Raw genomic sequence first — 23,604 nt, 5'->3', positions numbered from 1 at the left:
TATTCTAAGGTGAGGAATCTAACTAACTAATGTTTCTTACAGATACATCGTTACCGAAGGTTAGTAACTTGTTCTTTAAGGATAATGGCAAGACCACCTCCTAGTTTGTCCCCTTCACGATTAATGCCCTTTAAGAGATAGCCCGGCGGGGTAGCCAGGTGAATATCGGGGGTAGAGGTATCTCTAAGCCAGGACTCGGTAAGAAACAAAATATCCCAGGCGTCCGAGACTATTGATGTCCAGATCTCGTTGGAATGGCGGGGCAAGGAACGGCAGTTGATCAAACCTGCTTTCAGCGTCAAAGGGTGGAACAGGCGTTTCGGCAGGCTGAGGCAGGGAGAGGGACGAAGGCTCCAAGGCGGGAGAGTGTAATTACATTGAGGGCAGTGGAAAGGGGCATCCTCCAGGTGACCAGGACTACAGCGTGAGGTGTACAGACAAGTAGCGGGTTTTAAAAGGAGGAGCTGGGGTCTGGTCCAGCAAGTGCGACCAGAAACTGCCCGACAGCCAGGGGGACTGGCCCTAGGCACGGGCCAGGCGCGGACGGGCGCAGACGGGCTTGCCTTAGGCGCGCCTTCGGCGCGCAAACGGCGCTCCCGCTGCGCTCGTCCGCTGCGCTTGCGTGGGAAGCACATTTAAGGAAAGAGGAGGTGGGCGTGGCCTGACGGATGGGCGTGGCCTCGCGTTTGAGCAGCGATGGTGGCCGTGAGTTATTTCACCCGGTAAACAGCGCTGAGATCCGCTGTTTGTGGGGAGCCTGCTTGGCGGGGATAGCAGGGAAAAGCTCTGGGTGAGTGCACAGTTAAGAATAAAGTTTAAAAAAACACAAGTCACACAATTTAAAACACGAGCGAAAATACCTCCGGCTTCCGCCTCAGAGGTCTAAAGTTTCCAGGTGACGCGCTAGCATTCAGCGCTTACATAGGCTTGAAGATGGGCGTGGCCTGACGGATGGGCGTGGCCTCGCGTTTGAGCAGCGATGGCGGCCGTGAGTTATTTCACCCGGTAAACAGCGCTGAGATCCGCTGTTTGTGGGGAGCCTGCTTGGCGGGGATAGCAGGGAAAAGCTCTGGGTGAGTGCACAGTTAAGAATAAAGTTTAAAAAAACACAAGTCACACAATTTAAAACACGAGCGAAAATACCTCCGGCTTCCGCCTCAGAGGTCTAAAGTTTCCAGGTGACGCGCTAGCATTCAGCGCTTACATAGGCTTGAAGATGGGCGTGGCCTGATGGATGGGCGTGGCCTCGCGTTTGAGCAGCGATGGCGGCCGTGAGTTATTTCACCCGGTAAACAGCGCTGAGATCCGCTGTTTGTGGGGAGCCTGCTTGGCGGGGATAGCAGGGAAAAGCTCTGGGTGAGTGCACAGTTAAGAATAAAGTTTAAAAAAACACAAGTCACACAATTTAAAACACGAGCGAAAATACCTCCGGCTTCCGCCTCAGAGGTCTAAAGTTTCCAGGTGACGCGCTAGCATTCAGCGCTTACATAGGCTTGAAGACGGGCGTGGCCTGACGGATGGGCGTGGCCTCGCGTTTGAGCAGCGATGGCGGCCGTGAGTTATTTCACCCGGTAAACAGCGCTGAGATCCGCTGTTTGTGGGGAGCCTGCTTGGCGGGGATAGCAGGGAAAAGCTCTGGGTGAGTGCACAGTTAAGAATAAAGTTTAAAAAAACACAAGTCACACAATTTAAAACACGAGCGAAAATACCTCCGGCTTCCGCCTCAGAGGTCTAAAGTTTCCAATCGAGCGCTTTTATAAATTCCACTAAAATAACATGTGTGGAAACTTAAGTGGACAGATTTTTCTTTCTCCATGGGAAATATTTTCTCTCTGGAGAAACCCATTCCACTTCACCCCAAGAAATCTAGGGGTGTTCAGTTCCCCTTTCCATCCTGGAAGCCACTGAGCAGTTCCAGGGTGAGAAGGGGTTGACTGGAGCTTGTGAATGCTCATTGGCTTACACGGTTTGGGGTGTTCATACTCTTCTAAAGCAAACCACACCTTTAATCATTCAGTTCCCAACTCTTTTGAGACATTTACCAATGCTTATTTTTCTCTACTTATGGCAGAGACAACTACAGTAAACAATGTAAGTTTTCTGGGTGCATGCATCACACTAACACAATAACTCTTTTCACTACCACATAAAGATGTAGGATACAAATGCACCTTAACCTTTTTGTAAATAGAGCCCTTTGTCACTGTTGCACCCAATCAACGGTCCTGCTCTTTTGATGGGAAGAGTAATGTGTTTTTTAGAACTTTTCACTGGGTTTACAGTAAGCAATAAACAAAATCGTGCAGCACTTACACAATCAATAATGACTAGCTCATAGTATATATAACACTAGTATGGAGCTGAGATAAGTCATTCCCCAGTGATAATCCCACCACGCGTCCCGCGATATTTCTGTGGCACCCCCTGGCGTTATAAACATATTCCTCGGACTTTGCACATTAGACCATGCCTTGGGTCCATTCTTTATAGAGTGTGCTTTATCCAATCGCCAGTGGAGAACCATGTCTCTCTGGTTACCAGCAGCTCCACCGCCATGAAGACTTCTGGGTCTGGTTTGACTAACCTGCCAGTAATATCCTCCGGCGGGGTAGCGTTTCAGTCTACCCCGATTGCATACGCGAGCCGCTCGGACACGGAGCAGCGCTACTCTCAGATTGAGAGAGAGGCAATCGCAATCCACTGGGCCTGCCGGCATTTCCACGTCTACGTGTATGGCCACCCCTTCACGGTCTCCACCGACCACAAGCCCCTCATCCCACTATTTCAAGGATCTGCATCAAAGCCCCCCTGAGGATAGAGAAATGGATCCTTCAACTGCAAGGGTATGATTACCGGGTGGAGTACAAGCCAGGCTCATCCAACCCAGCTGACTACCTATCAAGGCACCCGAGGGCTGCAACCAAAGCGGAAGAAGATGATGCCGAGGACACGGAAGAATACGTCTGGTTCATATCGGAGAGGTCCTGACCACTTTCGATAAGCCTTGAAGCCAAAATAGAAGCCACCCGGGATGACGAGTGTCTGCAACTAGTCATCACCGCAGTTCAGGCGAACGACTGGCGCCCCATTCAGACCACGATGTCCTGTCGGACCCCTCAGGCGAAAGCCACATTCAAATCGATAATGCGGATCAGGGACGAACTCTAGGTCGACGGCAGTGGCTGCTTGCTCAGAGGTCCGCGACTGGTAATCCCGTCAAGCCTTGCTCAACAAGCAGTGGACCTCACACACAGAGGGCACGAGGGTGTGGTGAAGACAAAGGGTCGCCTAAAAGCGAAGGTATGGTTCCCGGGGATGGACCCGATGGTCGAGCAGTCAGAACGTGCCAATGGTGCCAGGTGTCAGGCCAACCGGATCGTCCTCACCCCGTCAACACTGAAGACAACCCCCGACGACCGTGGGAGTGCATCAGTATTGATTTTGGGCATCTGCCGGATTGGCGCTACGCCCCCTGTGGTCATCGATGATTACACAAAGTACCCCGAGATAGAAATTGTTGGAGGTCAAACAGCCATGGAAGTAATTACAAAAGTAGAAAAGATCATTGCAACTTACGGGATCTTTGAGGTGATGAAGACGGATAATGGCCCGCCTTTTCAGGGGCAAGAGTTTGCTGATTATCTCAAGTCCTGGGGCATTCAACATCGGAAGGTAACACTGCGCTGGCCCCAAGCGAACGGGGAAGTAGAGAGATTAATGCGCACTCTCAATAAGGTCATTCGTATTGCGCATGCTGAAGATACACCCCTTGAAAGAGCCATCTACAACTTCCTGAGAGAATACAGATTGACGCCTCATCTCACGACTGAGAGAGCACCGGGACCAGCAAGCATGGGTAGAGTGGTGCGTGACACTATCCCCCATCACCCAAACTGGGCCCCTCCTCAGATCGACACCGCGAGGACCTTAGCCAAACGGACCAGCACCAACAACCGAGCTAGCATCAACCAAAGAGCGAGAGCGTCGACCATTCAAGAAAAGGACCTAGTCTATGTCAGAGACAGACACCCCGGGAGCAAGTTCCGTCTCCCTTTTGAACAGTGTCCGTGGACAGTGATCCGCCAAACCGGCACGATGGTAACAGCCCGGAGAGGAACCGAAGAACTCACTCTGAATATATAAATTTTCATAAAGGTCCATGCTTTAACTCCCAACTTGTCAAGACCGGATCATATGGAAGCGGGTCCAATTCAATGTAGAGTGGCTGAAGAGATTGAGGATGGCCAAGGAACTATCCCCATTAATGGTCCGAGCAGATCTGACCAAGAATCACCATCACCCCTCGGAACTCCAGACAGAGGACTGTCCGACTCCCTGGTGAGATCCCCGGAGGGTGGAGTCTCACAGGAAGTGGCCCCCTCTCTATCATCATCACAGGGAGAGCATTCCAGATACGACCTGAGGAGCAATCCGGCTCCATCTTCCCGGTTGGCGGGATTCATGGTGTGAGGGACCGAAGTTTCGCAGCGGACTGTGTCCTGTGTCTGGGTAGGAACTGAGGACCAATGGCATCCCTGGAACTGGTAACAGATCTACATGTTAATGTCTTGTTTATTGTTTAATAAAGGTTAGAAGGAATGTAATATCCTCCGGTGGGGTAGCGTTTCAGTCTACCCATGCCCGAAGGTGACGAAAGAGCGCTGGCGCATGACGCCACACGCAAATATAAAATAAAGAGGTGTTGCCCGGCTCTGGCAGTCGGGACCACGCTACCAAAGCAATTAGAGTGTTTAGTCATTATTCCGGCCCCCGCGGCGCTCGGTAATTACCGCGCCGTGGCAATTATCACACTGCCCACTATTCAGGATAAGGTGTGATGGAGTCAGGACCAGTAGTGTTTCATGACCAGACACTCTCTTACTGTTTAGTTCAAAGTTCACAGCCCCTCTTTACTCCTGAGAAAAGGGGGGTCCATTCCTTTCCTCAATGGGAAGAGTAATGTTGATGCCGGCCCATTCAATGAGCAAAGGTAAATGCAATATTGTTTTTTAAAAAAAATGAGAAAAGATGATTAAGAATCTTTGCTTTATGCTCATGTTTACTTTTTTTGTATTTAATGCGCAGGTACTCGTCATCCGCCGTACTGGCAGAAACCTGTTTACATGCTTGATCCTGCGGACCCTCAGAATAACGGTTTCAAAAACGATGACCTCATCATCTGGATGCGAATTGCGGCTTTTCCCTCTTTCAGAAAGCTGTACCGTCGTGTTAGTCGCATTGGTGTGTTTGTCAATGGACTACCGCCTGGCAATTACAGCTTTGACATTTCATATGGTATCCTTTTATGTTGTGCTCAAATGCCCTCTTTTGCGCTGGGTGAGAGTCCATGCATTCTTAGGGGCCTAATTATGTAGCTTTCGCACAGCGCAGTTCAGCGCAGCAAGCCACCTTTCTGTGCTGATTGAAAGGGAAAGGGCAGGAATGCACTGTATTTAACATAATGCAACGTATTCCTCTCCTTTCTTTGCACTGTCCTTTCCTGTCTGTCCTTTTGGTTGCCTAGGGCCAGCGCAGGCACCCTTGCGCTATGGTACAAGGGTGCTTGCATTGCAGACAGGATTGTTACTGTGCAGGATGTGACACAGTCCTGCACAAAACCAATTCTCTGAGGCTTTTTTATCTTTCTATATGTGTTGCAGAATGCAGCAGACATTGAAATAGGACAAAATGAGTAGAAGTAAAGATTTTACTCCTGCCTTACGCCTCCCTGGGGAGGCATACCATTTTGATGCATTTCCAGGTTTACCAGTGTTTGGTAAATCTAAGAATGCTCCAAAATCCATGGGTAGATGCGTGGGAATACACACACTTTACACATGCCCCACCCATGGAACGTCACCCTGTGACAGAGTAGTGCAGCAGAGTGATTTGCGCTTGGATGTGTTACTCAGGATTTATCAAGCCCCTCAGGGCCATGGAAGGTGGCCTTGAGTGGCTTGATAAATCCAGCTTCGGTTTTGTGTCACCCATGCACCCCATTGCGTGGTCCAAGGGCAACACAAAACATTTATAAATATGCCCCTTGCTCTTTTGCATTTGATTTTTGGGAGTTAGGTTAATGTAATGGAATAGCTATATAGTGACCATGAAACTTCACGTTGCAGAAGCGTCCCTGAGTCAGGTTTGTTCTTGCTCATAGATTTGAAAAGTTTAGTTAAAAATGTGATATTTTGCACCCTGAATCAAGCATAAAAAGCATGAGAGTCACACTACACAGGTCCTACATTTAATTTATTCCTACACAGAGGTGCAGCCACATATGTGTCTGTAGTTATGGCTGACATGTCACTTCATAGGAAATCGCATTTCCCGCCCTTAGTAAATTTGCCATCCCTGACCAATTTGCAAATTTCGACTGAAAATAGTGCAAAAGAATCATGGCATGAGCAACTAAAGTAACTGAAAAGGTCACTTTAATACGACAGGTATGTGTCACTGTACAAAACATTACAAATCAACAACCTGATTCACGAATAGAAAAAAATTACCTTACATCCCTTCCTTAAAACCTCCTATATGCACCAACCATATACACTAATGTCCAAACAAACAGCATACATCCCCAATCCACTTAGCATAATTAAACAAACTGCCTGTCTATACTTAATTCTTCCATCAGTCCTTGTTTCTCAAGCGCATTGCCTTTGAACTCTTTCCTTCCAAGAGAGCACACCAATATCTGTGCCCACCCCCTCCTCCAGACCTTCACTCCATAATGTTCATCCCTTGCATATTCTCAATTGCATACCCACATACATACTAAATATTCTGCCCTAGGGCAATTAACTAAGACTCCAGACCTGCTCTAGCCAAAGTGACTCCCATCACGCTACACACCCTACTTCAAAAAATCCCCTCACCTAAGACCCTGATGAAAGAATACCTCACCCAAATCCCTCACACAGGGGAAGCTGGGAGGGAAAAAAACCTGATCTGCCAACCCAACCATCAATAACCCTTACAAACCCCGCAACCACAGGAACCTAACCCAGCGCTATCACTATCGTTGCCCCTGTGGCCAGTGCCACTCACCTGAAAATCCCATGTGCTAGTGACATTGTCACTCCCTCTGCCCCAGAGTCTCATAGAGTGTGAAAAGGGCAAAAGAACAACGGCCAAACAACTCAGGGCCTTATTTAGTTCTGCTATGAAGCAGGCATAAAGATTTGACGCAATGACGTCCTAGAAGTGGCGCACTGAAATCTTATAGATCTCATAGATTTCAGTGAGCCACTTCTGCGAGGCTTTGATGCGGGGGAACACCCACCCTGCATATATTATACCTGACACAGGTATAATGTAGCGCAGGGCTTTACAAAGTGACGCATCTTCCTAGATAGTAAATATGGAGCAATGTGGCGCATTATTTACACCGCATAAAGTGGCATAATGGTGGCGTAAATGTGACGTAAGGGCTCATAAATAAGCCCCTTAAGGTGACAGGGATCATTAATAGGATAGGTCTGTGTGAGTATGCAATTTATTACAAATGAATACTCTGCCTCACGAATATGCCAACACCATACACTGAAAGCCCAAACAAACACCATACTTCCCCAATCCATCTAGCGTGACTTTTCAAGAAACTCGCCATCCACTCCTAATTCGTCCTCCTGCTCCCTTTTCCCTAGCTCTTTACCCGACCCCTTTCCTTCCTAGAAAGCATGCCAATATGAGACCTGGGTGAAATTTAAATTACGCCAGAGTAATCATAGTAATTTTAGTAATTCCCAGTTACTCTTTGATGCAGAATTACAGATAGTAGCACAATTACTCCTGGTCACACAATTAAGAATAATTTGGGGTAATAAATTCTACTGTTAGAGCACATTTGTTGAGCACAAACAGCCGCTGGCACTTGGTATTCGTGTTCTGCTGCTTTTAGTGCTATTTCTTAGTGCAAAATGCATCCTCGAGTCCAATTTGGACGCAAGGGTGCATTTTGCAGTAAGACAATAACTCTAAATGCCTGGAGTAATTTGGTGGAATATCCTACACCAAGAGCACATTTACTGAGCGTGAACAGCTGCTCGCACTTGCTATTCCTATGCTGTTGTGTTTAGCACTTTTACTAAGCGCAAAATGATTCTCGTGCCCATTTTGGACACGAGGGGGCATTTTTTCACTAAGACGTAGCGCTAAGCTCAGTTACTCTTATCCCATAATTATGCAAAATCTCACTGAATTCTTAGGTAATTCTTTGTGATTGCGCTATACTGAATTACACGAGTTACGCCCACCACTAGCCAATATTCTCACACGTGTATTCACCTGCTCAGTAACATTTAAACACATCAAAATCATGCCAACCAGGAAAACCAGGGCTAGGTGTTTTACTCACCGACCCGCATTCTCCTTATTGCCGCTGGTTGTCAGTTCTACATCTCACCTATCCCACACTATTTTCACCCACGGTCTTGACAAATACCTCCCTCAAATATTGCAAATAATGTTCTTTCCCCATAAAGGATAACGTCAAATTTGTACATATTGTATAACACCAAAGTTCTTATGGAAACAAAAGCCTCTGTTTTATTTTATTGTACATTTTCGTTATGGCGTTTATCTTACAGACCCTCTGTTACACTCCCCTCTACATAATATGAGTGCCAGACTACAAACTCTTCACACATAAAAAGTCAGATCTGCAATAACGAGAAGGTGCCAGAAAGTTGAACTAAACCATTTTTGACCAAATGTACAGAAAACAAATCTGAGCATCCCCTACTGGGTTCCAACTGGCTAAAGTGAGCAAGAACGGTCCCCAGTGCAAGGCACTGCTATCCCACCTCATAAAATTGCATTATTCCTAGCGTTCAGCCGAAGAGAAAGTAGAAAACATCTTGTTTCAGATTGCTTGGATGTCCATTATACCAGTGAATTGCTGGTGATGCAAATTGAAGATTTGCTTTCAAAGGTCCCTTGAATACAACATGCAAATAAACACAAGAGAACATCAGCCATTGTTGGATTTAACTCCAAACATTTGGCCTAATATGCCTTTCATAGCAAAATAATATCCGCCTCCCGATATGACTAATGTCCTCTTGTGAAAACCCTAACATCTGCTTCAGTAGCAGTTCATAGTCCAAAGGAATAAAAACCATATCCGGTTGCAGGGAAACCCAAGATATCAAATGCCTCCCTCAAAATACTCAGATCTTGAAAAGATGACAAAACATTTTGCTCACAAACTCACACCTCACCTGTAGAAATGTCATCCACGTTGACAATAGGTGTAGCTCCTCATCCGACTACATCAAATGCGCACTCACTTACCCTCCTCCTTCTAATCTGGTTACTAATACCGCAGACAAATCAATAGCGTCTGCCCATTACCCACTACTTCTTCCCTCAACAAGCCCTTTCTACCCTTACCGCCAATAAAAAGCAACATCTCAAGCAAGCCCTTTAAAAAGCACCTCGATAATGCACTGGTTATGGGGCACCTGTTGTTTGCCACAACTCCCCATTCCATAGACCAACCAACCAACTAACACTAGCCTACCAAGCTCAGCTGCTGATGACTCATAGCCCAAAAGATATTTGCCAGATAATGCAATTCGAGATGGATTCACCTCTGACATGTTGGCCTCAAACAATGACATTATAAAATGTAGCACATCATCTCGCCTTCTGACCAACCTTACAGCAGTCTCCCCTCTTCTCGCTCCCCTAACTAAAAATAATGACCAAACCTATGTGTAGCTACTTCTGGTAGAAGGTGCCAGGGAGTTGTCCCCCAGCTGCAACAAATTCAATCTCCTAGGGACCAAATTTACCAAACCTGGTGAGTTTGACCTCCACTACTGGTAGCAATCCACAAAACATCTGCCACTGTGAATGAGACAGCATCTGCTATGTTATTGTCCAACCCAGGAAATGTCTAGTGCTAAACATGATGTCATGATATAAGCAACCCAGCATAAAATGAAGTAACAACTTCAAAACCCAAACAGTCTTTTGCTGGGAGCCACAAATTCAGATTTGGTATCTGTGATCCCTAGGAAACGTTAAAAAAAAGAAAGAAAGCAGTGCTTTTCTGTAGGCCAGGCCCTATGGCTAATGAATACACACTAGGGGGGCTAGAGGAGATTTAAGGACCGGCGTGGGCCACCTCCCCACTCGTAATATCAAAACACATAAACAAGGCCACGGGTCCAAAATAGAGCGGTGAAGAGTGCAACAAGGTCTACTCAACCATGTACTAGAGGTGGAATCCCTTTAAGGACGGTTCCCCTCACACACCAAAGGTGGCATGCTTCATCATAGGAGTGCCTCCTCGCGTGAAACACCTAGTCTCTATGTGGCCTACAATCCCCTCCCTACGTGGGAGGAGCACAGGGATGTTTTGGTATAGATGAGGCGGGTTGAACTAAAACCCTATGTGAGCTTGGTGTGCTTAGTGAAAAGTGCAGTGCTAATGTGAACGTGGTTAAAACTGGCTACAAGGTTAGCTATGTAGCAACTTTAATCGGCTACCCTGTGACAGGATTAAAAACAAATAGCTGATAACACAGTTGCCGTCATTAGAAGCTCCTGTGTCAGTGCATGACCAACATGTTTCGACCTGGGGACCTATTCAGAGTGTCATGGCCTTCATCAGGGTTGAGTGTATAGCTACTGCAACTAAGTGAAAAAACAAGCACATGTGAGAAATTAATGTGCAGTATTAATGGTGTGTCATAATGAACCAGTGGTCCTGCTGTTCAGTATGTTCACCGCGGAGCTATCATTGATTGGGGAATTCGCCACATCTGTCCTGGCATACTAGCCAAAGGGTACATGCGCCAGACCACCCGCTCAATCGTACTGTTTGTAGGGCAATCGGCACACATCTACAGGGCAGGAAAAGGCTATGGCTAATCCCACTACACGTGGCTGGCGACCGTGCAGAACATATATTTTTGCCTCTGGGGGATTTACCACTGCTATAAAATCCCTGAGGTGTGTGGATTGAAGTGTTCTTTTTGTTTAGTTTTGTAACTATAACTCCACTGTACCTAGGGGCATTTTAAACATATGTTAATCAAAGCTAGCCATAACGGTACTGTAAGTGAACATATATGGAGAGAATAAATCCTTTCGGACTCCACTAAGGACCTCAGGGACAGCACTTCAGGGTCAGGACTTTGTCCAGGAGAGGCTACCACCAGAGCCCAGTCCTCTTTCAGTTGCAACTGGTCAGTCCAGGAAACAGGCCTCTTGTGTCTTTTGATGTCCTTGTAGCCAAACAGGAGGTCAGTCAACTGATCTATGGAGTCCACTACTTTGTCCAGGACACAAATGAGAGCAGGACCAGAGCGTCAGGTCAACCCACAGGTCTCAAACAGCAGATGCAGTTGTTCATTTGTTCTTCCTCTGCCCCAGAAAGTGTTCCATGCGCTGTGGGTGAGATGCCAGTTTTGTAGGTTTCACCAGCTAGTGGGCGAGGGGGAAGGCCTGGACACTCCCTAACCATTGAGGAAAAAGTTCCTGGGGACAACGTTTAGAGCACATGCTCTTTGCCTAACTGCAGTCTATCCCAGAGTGCACTATTGAAATAATGTGAAATTTAATTTGTATTTATAAAGCGCACTAATGCTCAAAGGCGTCTAGGCACTGAAATAAACCTGTTGAAGTAAGTGAGATGAAAAGACAAAGAAAAGAAAGATCTAAGCTGGTGTATAAGGTAGAACCTATTGGCTAAAGAGCCATGTTTTAAGTGCTTTCCTAAAAGAAAGCAAGTCTGTCAAATTTTTCTATGCGAGATGAGAAGGGTGTTCCAGAGTTTGGATGTGCAGGTCACAAAGCTTCTGACACCCCAGCTTACTAGTCTAAATCTCGGGACTACTACATGATTAACTGTGGATGACCGTAAGGATCTTGAGGAGACATTACACTGAAACCTGCATTTAAGATAGTAGAGCCCAGTGCCATGAAGTGGCCGGAACGCAATACACAAAGCCTTGAAATTAATATGCTTCCTCGTGGAAAGGCAGTGTAGTTGGGTCAGAGCTTGAATGGCAGGCTAATGTTTAGGGATTCCTAATGAGAGTCGGGCTGCCACATTCTGTAAGATCATCTGTAGCTTGTTTAGAAGTTTTTTTCTGCAGGTTCTTGAAGAGAGCATTACAACAGTCCAACTTAGACATAACAAGAGTTGCTACCACTGTTTTCTTCAGCTCATGATGAATGAATGCGAAAACATTCCTGAGAAATTTAAGGGTGAAGAAGGAGGAGAAAGTGATGGCATTGATCTGATTTCTGAACGAGAGATTGGTGTTGAATAAGATCCCTAAATTCTTGCCCTTCGATACTGGTGTGGTTAAAGTACCCAATTCTTGAGGCCACCGTCTAGGAGACCAGACAGCCGTGTTCTTTCCGAACAAGAGAACTTCAGTTTTACTTAAGTTCGATTTTAAACAGTTTTCGTTCATCCATCTGCTGACCCGCAACATGCAACTGTGGAATCTAATTGCCATGTCCTCAGGGTTGCTAGCCACTGAGACAACAATCTTGGTGTTGTTGGCATAGGATACCACATAAAAAACAAAGGATTTAATAAGACAAGCCAAAGGGTTAATGTAAAGATTAAAAAGCATGGGACTTGGGGAGGAATCCTGCGGTACACCACAAGGTAGTGACAACGGGGGTGAAGTAAATTCATCCAAAGCGCCAAATTGCTCTTACTCCGAAAGAAATGATTTCAAAAGGGTAGGCGCCATTTCCCTGATTTCAGTGGAGTGGAGAATATCAATCAATAAATTATGATTGACTGTGTCAAATACCGCAGAGAGGTCTAACAAAATGAGTTTCTAATTTCTTCAGAAGCAGCAATCAGATCCAGTTCAGTGCTGTGCTCGCTTCTGAAGCTGTACTGAGTCAGGTCAAGAAGGCACTTGTCATTGATAAAGGAGGCTGGTTGATAGCCTTTTCTAAAAAATTCGCCAGGATGGGAAGGCGAGAAATTGGTCAATAGTTATTGAGATCTGAAGCGTCTAGATTAGTCTTTTTCAGGAGAGGAAGGATAGAAGCTTTTCCCACTCCTTGGGGAAGTAGCCGATTCTGAACATAAGATTGAAAATATCAGATGAAGAGCTATGATCTATGGGGCCAGTTTGAAATTTTTTTACGTGGACATGGATCCAGAGGGAAGCCAGAGTTGATGATCTTAAGTAAGATCTAGACCTGATCAGGTGTTAATTGGGAGAATGATGACAATATCACTGGGCTATTAACAGCCATACAGTCGCTGGAAGGACATTGGGATGGATCAATTGGATCAGGTATACTAGGGGGCCAGCTATGTCCGGAAGAAAAGAGGATTGCCTGTTATTGGTGGAAAAAATATTGCACATGTCTTTAACTTTGGCTTGGAAGAAAGAGGCTAGCGAATTACAGAAGGATTGGCCTGCCATATTGTTCTTTTTATCAGGGAGGTTGGTCAGTTATTTTACTGTGGCGAACAACTCTTTGTAGGAATTTTTAGAAGCCTCAATCTTATGAGTAAAATAAAGTGTTTTTTCCTTTTGAATCAATCCTTTATATGCAGCAATAGTGTGTTTGTAGGTCTCTTTCTCTGAGATGTCATAATTTAATATCCACCTACAGTTGTTTTTTAACTTAATTGTTCGGAGAAATCAAGGCTCAGAAGGAGGGGCTCTGCAGCTTTTATAGGTTTTTTTGGGCACTAGAAGATTTACTGTGGTGTCAATCCAAAGTTGGTAGTGGTGTAATCTAGGTTGTTGGAAACAAAGGGAAGACTTCGAACTAGTGTTGTTTGAGCATGCTTGCATCTATGTTGTGCCAAGGACAGCATTATAGGAGCAAATTGGCCCTCGGAGGCTTGGTTGATATTTCCTGGTTAAGCATAACCACCATATGATCAGACCATATGAGCAGAAGTAAAGAGGTTGGATGAAGGAGTGGATTGTCAGTGAAAATCCCATCCAGCAGATGACCTGCTGAGTGCTTAGGGCCCGTCACCATCTGTGTTAAGCCTAAGCTGGCCATCATATCAGTGAGCGATTCCGAGTCTTTAGTCAGTGAATTTTCCAAATGGAAATTAAAATCTCCAAGTAATCTGAGTTGTTTATCTAGGTTTCCATAAACTGAGTGAAGGTCGCTCTTGGGCCTGGTAGATAAGTGATCCATGAAAAGAATAGTTTTTACTGAGTTCCATTTTAATAGAGGGTGCTTCACATTCAAATGCTCAAAAAGTAGCTTTGAGGTGGTCATGATAAATTATGGCTAAGCCGCCGTCCCTCTTCTCCCTGTGGTCCAGCCTAGAGGTGGGATACCCTGCCAAAATCATAGAGACCAGGTCAGACAGGCCCTGAGGCTGCATCGGCCCACGCTTCTGTTATGAAGGCTAGATCTAAAGTATTGAATTCCAAAAATTCCAAAAATTCAATTTCGTTTTTTTTTACAAGTGATCTAGCATTATTTAATGTACAGCAACTAATCTGTGAGCTGTAAGGTGGCTCAGGGGTGGAGAGCCTAAGAGGGTTATATATCCTGACTTTAGTATTAGTTCTGGGAGAGATTGCACGTCGGACATTTAAGAGTTTCAGCAGGCCCAGATGGGTTCAGAATGGGACCATGACATTTCTTACCTGGGAGGTTAAGACTTAAGAGCTCTTCCCTTGAGTAGATAACCATGTGTTCAGGGTGGGAGGCAAATCTGGCAGGGGTTCTGGCACTGAGTGCTGTCTGAATGTGGACGGGCGCAGACGGGCTTGCCTTAGGCGTACCTGCTGCGCATGTTCGTTGCACAGACACACTGTAGAGCCTCATTTAAAGCCCAGCATCCAGAGGGTTTCAGGGGGACGTGGAGATCAGTGCAGTTACTGGTAACAGAAAACCAACCAAAATAACAGTGAGAAATGCTAATAAAGCATAAAACAAACAATGTATAAAAAATAAGGCAGAACCTTTATAGATGGCCACTGAGTGCGATGCAGGAGACAGGCACCTCCTGTAAAATTTACGCTAGTGCTGCAAGGAAATCAGACAGTTAAAGTCTAACAGATAAAGTCTACCTCCAATGTGGCTGCACAGGCGACCTGTAAAGCTTGACTTAATGCTCGGCATCCTGGGGCGTGTCAGGGTGTGAGTGGCAATCTGCAATATTCAGCGCTAACAATAAAACAAAAAGGGGAAAATAAACGAGCAAACAGGGTCCAGCAACCCCTACTACACATCACAAGCTCCCTTGAGGGGTGCAGTTACAAAAAACTAACCAAAATAACAGTGAGAAATGCTAATAAACATAAAAAGAACTATATTTAAAGATAAGGCAGAGCCTTTGAAGATGGCTGCTGAGAGCAGTGCAGGTGCCAGGCACCTCCTGTAAAATGCATGCTAATGCTACAAGGAAATCAGACAGGTAGAGTGTAACAGAGAAAATCTACCTACAATGCCCCTGCACGGACACGCTGTAGAGTTTGATTTAAAGCCTGGCTTCCAGGGACGTGTCTTGCGGCATGGTGATCAATTCCATTCAGTGCTAATCAAACAAGGGTCCAGCAACCCCTAATGCACTCAATAAACTCCCTTGTGGGGTTCAGTTACTGGTAACAGAACACCGGCTGTATGACAGAACCATGGATGCGATTACATTGCATGCCTTAACAACACAGTCTTTACCACAACTGCGTCTTTACCATGCATGCCTTTACAACAAATTTCAATGTAAAGGCATGATTGGTGAAGGCATATGCGTGGTAAAGGTTACACCCCAGCCCCCCGCCCTGAGCCTCAAAATCCGGCCCCCAGCCCTGAAAACTACCCGGACCCTAGCCTTAAAAACCTCCCAGCCCTTAAACAGCACCAGCCCTAAAAACTACTCCGATTCCCAACCCTAAAAACACCTCAGCCCTGCACCCTGTAACCTGCCCTCGCCCTAAAAAGTACTCTGATCCCCTGATCCCCCACCCTAAGCCCTAAAACCCAGCCCCGAAAACTCCCCCGCCTCAGAACTGAGACCTAAAACCGGCCTCCCCACCCTAAAACACCCAAGTCCCTCACCCTGAGCCCTAAAACCTGCCGCCAGCCCTAAAAACTACCCCGAGCACCCACCTGAGCCCTAAAACCCAGCATCCAGCCCTAAAAACGACCCCACCCTGTTCAGAAAACAACTCACCAAGCCGCGTCCCGATCCTTTCTGTTCCTCACTATCTCGTCCGGGCAGGGAGTCTCTCCTAGTCTCTAACACCTTGAACCCCCGTACATTCGCTCTGAGTCTAGAGCGCTGACTGCCTTTACCACACATATGCCTTTACCGCATTTACAAAAAAAATCATTGTAAAGGCAAGCGTGGTAAAGGAATATGCATGGTTAATGCCATTTCCCTAGAACACCAACCAAAATAACAGAGACAAATGCTAATAAGACATAAAACGGATGATGATTAAAGATAAACCAGAGCCTTTGAAGATGTCAGCTGAGTGCGGTGCAGGAGCCAGGCACCTCCTGTAAAATGCACACTAGTACTACAACGAAATCAGACAGGTAGAGTCTAACACAGAAAGTCTACCTCCAATGTGGGTATTCTAAGGGAAATTCAATATAGCACAGGCATTCCACCCCGGAGGGGAGCTTATGGGACAGGCAGAGGTGTATTTATGGAAATGAGCAGTACCCTCATCCTCATACTGGTTCTGGGGCCATCTATCCTTCCCAATGGGCTGGTGCCCAACTAGCTACTGAGGGCCTACATGTCAAATGCCTTTCCTTTGGTTTCCCCTTACATGAAGGTATAAAAGGGAAGGTATTGCCCTTGCCACTTTGAGGTAAATAAAAGACCTGAACCCTCTTAGCTACTCTCGCTGGGCTGACAGGTATCACATACAGAACCCCCCGTTTATCCTGCCCTAAAAGGTCCAAACCATTGCCCTGCTCTGGGAGCAGTTTTCACACCTCATTAAGGTCAAGCACTGGCAGGGACAGCTACTGGCACGCAAATGCAAATTAGGCTCCAGGATCTTCAGGCAGGGAAAAGGTAGCCTTCTAGAAGTTCCTGTTCCTCAATATTTAATAAAACTGCAACTTTGCCATTGAATTGGGTGTTTAATAAGTATTAAAAATAGTGTCTAATCCATTTTTTTTAGCTTGTCCCAAACCTGAGATAGCAAAATTAATAGACTAATTTGCACTTATTTTCCTCATAAGCCAACCAGAACATTCAATGGGGAAAATAGTATTTAGTAGTGTGTCAATATACGAACGTGCCTACATTGAGTTTCTACATGACCCACAAATAAATACTGGGCATCCTACCTTGTGAGCTACAAGGCCTACTTAGGGGTGACTTTTTGACATTTAAAAGCCTTTCCTATGTCATAAGGGTTATTTTGGCTGGCCGAACTGCAGGTTTAAACTGCAGCAGTCAGGCAGGCCTGAAGCCATGTTTTGCTAGTCATAGCAGTGGACGGGACAGTAAGAGCTGTAGTCCACAGGTGACATTTAACTTTCCATCCGGGTCTGGTGGCTTAGTGGACCAATGCTTCCACTGTAGGGGTCTGTGTTCGACCTCATGTTCAAAGGTCCAAATCCCAGTGGGTTCACTCAGCCTTTCATCCTTCTGAGGTCAATAAAATTAATGCCAATGAGTTGGGTAACAGTAAACATCTGTTTGACAGACAGATGTACCCCGGCACTCAACAATATTACTACAACATTGATTTTTTTTTTATTGAAACACAAGACCTATGTATTCTATCTATCGCTCAAATCACAGTATATGACAATATTTGGATTTGTACTGGGGTTCTCTCAAATGTATTAATCAGAGTGACATTTAGTCAATACATACTGAACATATATTCATACAAGAAAAAGATTTTTTCAAAAACATTTCATGTTTATACAGGTATTTTTTCAAGGTCCAGTTCTTGTTGCTGAAAGAACAGAATAGCCAGGTGAAATAGAGACATGACAGCCTTCCTTATATTAGTAACTTCTTCAAGGCTTAGCTAAGTAAGGGGGGCGATCCTCAAATATTCATAGAGAATCCACCAATGCCGTGTCTTCTTTATAACAAAAAAGAGTAGCCAAGAAATAAGTCCTTACGTGTACTGTTTAAAATCTGTTGATGTCTTTCAAACGTCGTGGAACAGCCACAGGGAGAAACTATTTCAGCAGTTCATGTGGTCTAGACTTCTCAAGCATTAAAGTGCTAGTCAGAGAGAGCGTATAATATGGGCATGAACTCGTCACAATTCATGAGTCGATTCTCCAAATAGGTAGTCCTCCATTCCTAATCTGTGCAAGGTTGTCGTCAAAATACATTGTATGCCTGTAAATTGCATGATTAAAAAAGTAGAGGTACATGCAATGTGTATCTGAAGGGCAGTGATATGTCCTTTTATAAGTCTATTGTTTGTCAACTCTGGGCTGATATATGCCCCTGTTCTATTCAGATGAGTCCGCTGTCTCGTGGCATACTGGTCCAAGTAAGTACCAACGTATTTTGAAGACAACCTTGCACAGATTAGGAATGGAGGACTACCTATTTGGAGAATCGACTCATGAATTGTGATCAGTTCATGCCCATATCCTACGCTCTCTCTGACTAGCACTTTAATGCATAAGTTCTCTTCCGTCTTTGATGCTGAGCCACTTTGTGATATAGGACACTGAACTTTGCTTACTGTCAATGGGTGTACACTGGATTGCTTGAAGATTAGGGTGAAGGGATTGTTTATAGGAAAGTGATGAGAGTAACTTGGGGATTGTTGGATGGGGTTGAGGAATCACTAATGTTGTTTTGCGTGCTTCTTATTTTATGTATGACATGGAGCAGCTCCTCTGTTGGAGCGGAGGAGCATGTCCCCACTTAAAATAGCCCCAAAGCCCTAGAGATGAAAAATAAAATGGAAATTCATTACCATTTTATTTTTTATCCCCCGTCCCAAACAGAGCGTCAGGACGGGGCGGAGCTGCTGCTGAGTGACAGCAGCTGGGAGGAGGGTGGGCATTATGTGTTCTGTTTAAATTGCGCATGTCTTTATCGCCAGCCATCTTGCGCTGGCCAGCCATACATGCGCACTTTAAACGTCTCTCACCCAGCTGGGTTAGAGTAAGTGCAGGCCTCCAGAGCGCTGTGGAGCGCTGAGTGAGGCCGCTCCCTCCAATGAGGGCGCTGCTCTCACAGCATGAGAGCAGCACCCTGATTGGTCAAGTGAGTTTCCTGGTGGCTGGGCTGCAGTTTAAGAAAGAAGAGGTCCAGTGCAGAGGCTAGGTAACTGTTTTTTTTTTATTTATATCGTTTACGCTCGCACGCACCCTGCCTCCCCGTAGATGCCAGCCGCCACTGGGGATGATGCTTGAAAAGTTGTCCATGTTCTGTTTTGTTTAGACCAAATACTGGTCAGCCCTCAGACCATGGCCGTAAACATGTAACATTTCTTCCTTTCAGTCTATCATACAATAAAAGTAGTTCCTCCTTTTCATGCTAATTTACTTTTTTGTTGCAGATATTGCACAGCAGGAAACTTGTTAGACCTTAACTTGCACCATCAGATTTTGCTATTTCACGATTCAAAGGACAAAAGCGCGTCATTCTATCAACCATGAGCTGGTGTGGCGGAAGCAACTTGTTTCTAGGAATTGCCTACACTGCAACTGGGGGGGTGACAGTGTTGACAGCTTTTGTCATGCTAGCAATTCATTTAAAACTGAAGAAAAAACAGACATATTTTCAACAGTAATTTTAATTTCATTGATAACATGGGCACAGTGATGTTTGGATCCTTTCCCAGTACTGTAATATCTATTTTAAGAACAGTTGGAATTCTGGTTGCCACTTGTTTTTTTATGATTATGTAAAAATGTTTTCCTTGTTTAACTTTCATGAGGAACTCGATTATTCCATGCCTAGCTCCAGGCGTCCTCCGTAACTCCTCATCTTCGCGAAATTCTCCATTAGCACCTTTAGTATCCTTTTTAGGTCTCGCCTGACCCAGCGCATGCCCTGGTCTGGCGAAACTTATTGAGAGGGCTCCAAAAAGTGCTACCAGGCCAGCCTAGAGCTACAGTGCATGTGCGCGGGCGCGCGCGCCGCGCTTGACCGCGATTACTTTCACTTTCGCGGCCGCATGGCCGCTTTGATGTTTGATTGTGATCGCGATCACTTTCGCGGCCGCACGGCCGCTTGGCATAGCCAATGGGTCTCGCTTTTGGGATCTTATAAGTATTTCGTTTTGCAACTGTTGCATGACTAAACACTTATAAGGTCCCAAAGGCGAGACCTATTGGCTATGCCAATGCTTGTTCTCTGGAGAGGTTGAGACCTACCCGAACTGTTGTCCAGTTCTGCAGAAATCTAGATTCTCAACGACAAGACTGGCCTCCCCCTTTTACTCTCTGTGGATGTAGATTCTCATGTCTAGGAGCAAGCGTGGCCAGTATCATAAAATGAAAGTGAAAGATAACAACGGTAATGCTGCATTACTTGGTCGCAGAATATCTCATCCAGCATCCCCATTTGCCGACACGCGCTTGTTGTGTGTCTCTTCCTCTTGAAAGTGATGGCATCCAAAGTACATTCAATGGGATGATTTTACAAGAGAGATGGGGTTGGAAATAACATGAGAGAAATGTAACAAACTAAAGCGAGGAATCTTGGCATGATGCCGGAAACACTTTAAAGCAAATGAAGCATCAAGAAGTAGCCAATTGTAAAACATTATCCAACTTTTGCAATTATTAAGTAAAAGGTTTGGTTTGTATTTTGAAGTGAAAAGTTGAAAAAATAATCAAAACTCCAACATTACTGTTGTAATAACATACGCATGCCCTTGCGTGTTGTAGTGCTTTATACATAGCTCCTCTACTGATGTTGCTGTTGCAGAACACACATATAGTTCAGATACATATTGAACAGAGAAAACAAGCAGAGGTTTTAGCTCGCAATGGCAATACATGTAGCCGTAGACAATTAAGGCACAGTCTGGAAAGGAAGGAAAAGTTTCAATTTGGGGGCTTGCAAGGAAATGCAGAAACCACATGATTTACAATTTTTAATCGCCTATAAAGTACATCATATTTCATGCCACTTTGCCTGGTTGTCCAGAGAGTGCAATGTTTTGTATTGGAAAGCCATTTGTCTGGATCGTATCTCTCTCATTGGCTCATCAGGTTTCCTTTGTTGATCCTCATGTATAAACCACTGTAAGAGCTTGGCAAAGGCCTGGCCTGGCCAACTGGTTATGGTACAGTGTATATAATCTATTGTCTTTTCAAAACTTCAGTCCAATTTTCCTACAGACAAACCTTTTGGCCTGGCCAACTGGTTATGGTACAGTGTATATAGTCCATTGTCTTTTCAAAACTTCATTCCAATTTTCCTACAGACAAACCTTTAAATCTCAAATACGGGCGCCAAACCTAGAACGAGATAGCCAGAACGTGTAATTAATTAAGACTAAAACCATGGTGCTCTACGTGTGCAGTTCATGAACGTGTCATTCTGTTGTCGTTAAACAAACACCTTACTCAGGCTGGCCCGTTTTCCATTAATTGTATATAGAATGAACCGATGACTTGCAAAGCTGGTTCTTGACATCTAGAATGAACCAGTTAATGGCAGCATTAGGATAATGGTTGGGTGGCCCTGTGTACGTCTTTTATTTTGACTGATGTCTGAATGTAGCAAGCATGTGGAGTGTCAATATAGACAAACACAGTTTCAATTTCTTCTCGAAATACAGTATACTTTTAGAGAATATTAGGGAAAACATCCAGTTCAAAGGTAAAGCTATTTAAATACGAAGCCTCTTGGAATGCACTGCACACAGTAAAACTAATGTTATTATTACCAAAATGAATATACCATCTACCAAAACAAATATGATACCCACCACAACAAGTATGTTATGCAGATAAGGCTGGCAAGCTTTTACACTGACTCACCAACTGCAAAGAGGAGCTACCTTCCTCAGTTGAATTAGGGTCTGAGGTGTTGGAAATGCTTTTGTGTCATATTATAAACGGTTATGTTCTGCCCACACCTCAAGTGAACGTGAGGCTAGGGTACCTATGATCCATGCAGACCCTATGTGAAGTGGACCTTGAATCCATCAATTTATTGCTGTCACCATAAAACTTGAAGTGGTTATATCCGGTATGCATTGGGAGGAAAACTCCTAGCCTTAACAGGTTTCATCATCAGTTTTTTTTAAACAATATGACCGTCTCCTGATATCCCACATGCGGCATATGGTTGGAGGGTCTCCTTGAGGACTTACAATCTGAGGCTCTTTGGACAGCAAAAATCTCAGTCAAATTGAAACCAAGAAGGACCCCTGATCAAAGCATGTCCTACTGCCTGATCACTCTTATTAACGTGACAAACAAAATCCTTGCCAAAGTGCTTAAAAAGACTGTTTAAAGTCAAGACATGTTTGGTCCACCTGCTTCTCAATTACTTCATTCTGGGTCAGGGTAAAAGAGAATGCGTCAGACAGTTACAACTGGTACACAAATTCTTTGGAGTGTGTTTTGTATTGATCCTGGTAGACTTGAAAGGGCCTTCAACTCTCTTAGTTGGTAATTTCTCTCCCAATATCTACATAAGATAAGCTTTGCCACCCAAGTTCTGACCTATGTCAAAGCATTTAAAAACATCCTTGGATATTAGGGCTACCTAATCTGATGACTTACCTGCTTCGCTCTAGGAAAGGAAAGCAGATGGCATTAGCATTAGGGGCAGTCCACCAGGTGATTCTCTCCCTCGGGGGCACCAATAAGATCCCTGACTATGTAGCTTGGGTCCATAAATTAAGGTTTATTTCAGGAATGGAGAAATTATCTCTTGTGGCTGACAAGAAATGCAACACCTATGGCACCTGTGGACATCGTTCATTCATATTCTTTCCTCTGAATTTCGTGAGTTGACATGCCCGAATAATCTGAAGCTGCTTGTCTTCTCCCCGAGCCAGATCCTGTGACCGATCCAGTTCTTATTTGACCTCTCGGACCACTATAACCAAGCATACACCACTTGACTGCCTTGAGGCTTTTCCACCACATACCACTTCTCTGTACTTTTAGGAGGAGACTGGGTGGGGGAATTGTTTGGGTTGTTAATATTTATGTTGAAAAGCCTTATGACACTGCCGGCCCCAGGGTTGTAGGCAGTCAGCTGTGTTAATGGAGAAACATCTAAATTTTTTACGCTGCCGGCCCCCTGGGTTGTGGGCAAATAGCTGTGTATGTTTACAATGCTTTACTGTAACAATAAAAAGAACAGACCCATAAAAAGATCCTTGTGCCACAGTTTGAGTTAAAGTTACTGTATCTGCTTCATTCCCCATAAAAAAGAGCACTAGACGGCGATGCCTCCTCTCGCCCTTTTTGTTTGCTCTACATATAGATTAATTTGCGGCCTGGGTTTGGCAAGATGGACTGACAGTATTAAGGATGGTGTATCCCTTCCTGTGGCCAACATGCTTCTTTTTCTTCTGGATCCGCTGTGGACAGGTCAGAGACTAATGGAAATCCTTGGTACCTTTGGAGAGGCCTCCGCCTGCGGGTTAGCTGGGATATATCCGTCATAGTCCCGAGGAGGAAGAATTGGCAGCCAATTAGCAGTCAAAT

The 23,604-nt window shown here is 45.0% G+C and overlaps 1 protein-coding gene across 1 annotated transcript in view; it reads left to right on the top strand.

Annotated features, from left to right (window-relative positions):
• LOC146805172 (cell cycle control protein 50C-like) overlaps window positions 1–23,268 on the top strand; it is a 270,988-nt gene extending 247,720 nt beyond the window's left edge. Inside the window, exons 6-8 of the mRNA XM_085622363.1 lie at window positions 5,086–5,295; window positions 19,528–21,225; window positions 21,311–23,268. Of these exons, the coding sequence (XP_085478489.1) occupies window positions 5,086–5,295; window positions 19,528–19,715 (398 nt within the window). The 3' untranslated portion in view covers window positions 19,716–21,225; window positions 21,311–23,268. The remainder of the gene's footprint in view (window positions 1–5,085; window positions 5,296–19,527; window positions 21,226–21,310) is intronic.
• The last annotated feature ends 336 nt before the right edge of the window (window positions 23,269–23,604 follow it).

This window comes from Triturus cristatus, chromosome 8 (genome assembly GCF_964204655.1).
Source record: "Triturus cristatus chromosome 8, aTriCri1.1, whole genome shotgun sequence".
NCBI lineage: Eukaryota > Metazoa > Chordata > Amphibia > Caudata > Salamandridae > Triturus > Triturus cristatus.
Note: the sequence above shows the minus strand (reverse complement) of the source record. Positions and strands in the feature narration are given on the sequence as shown.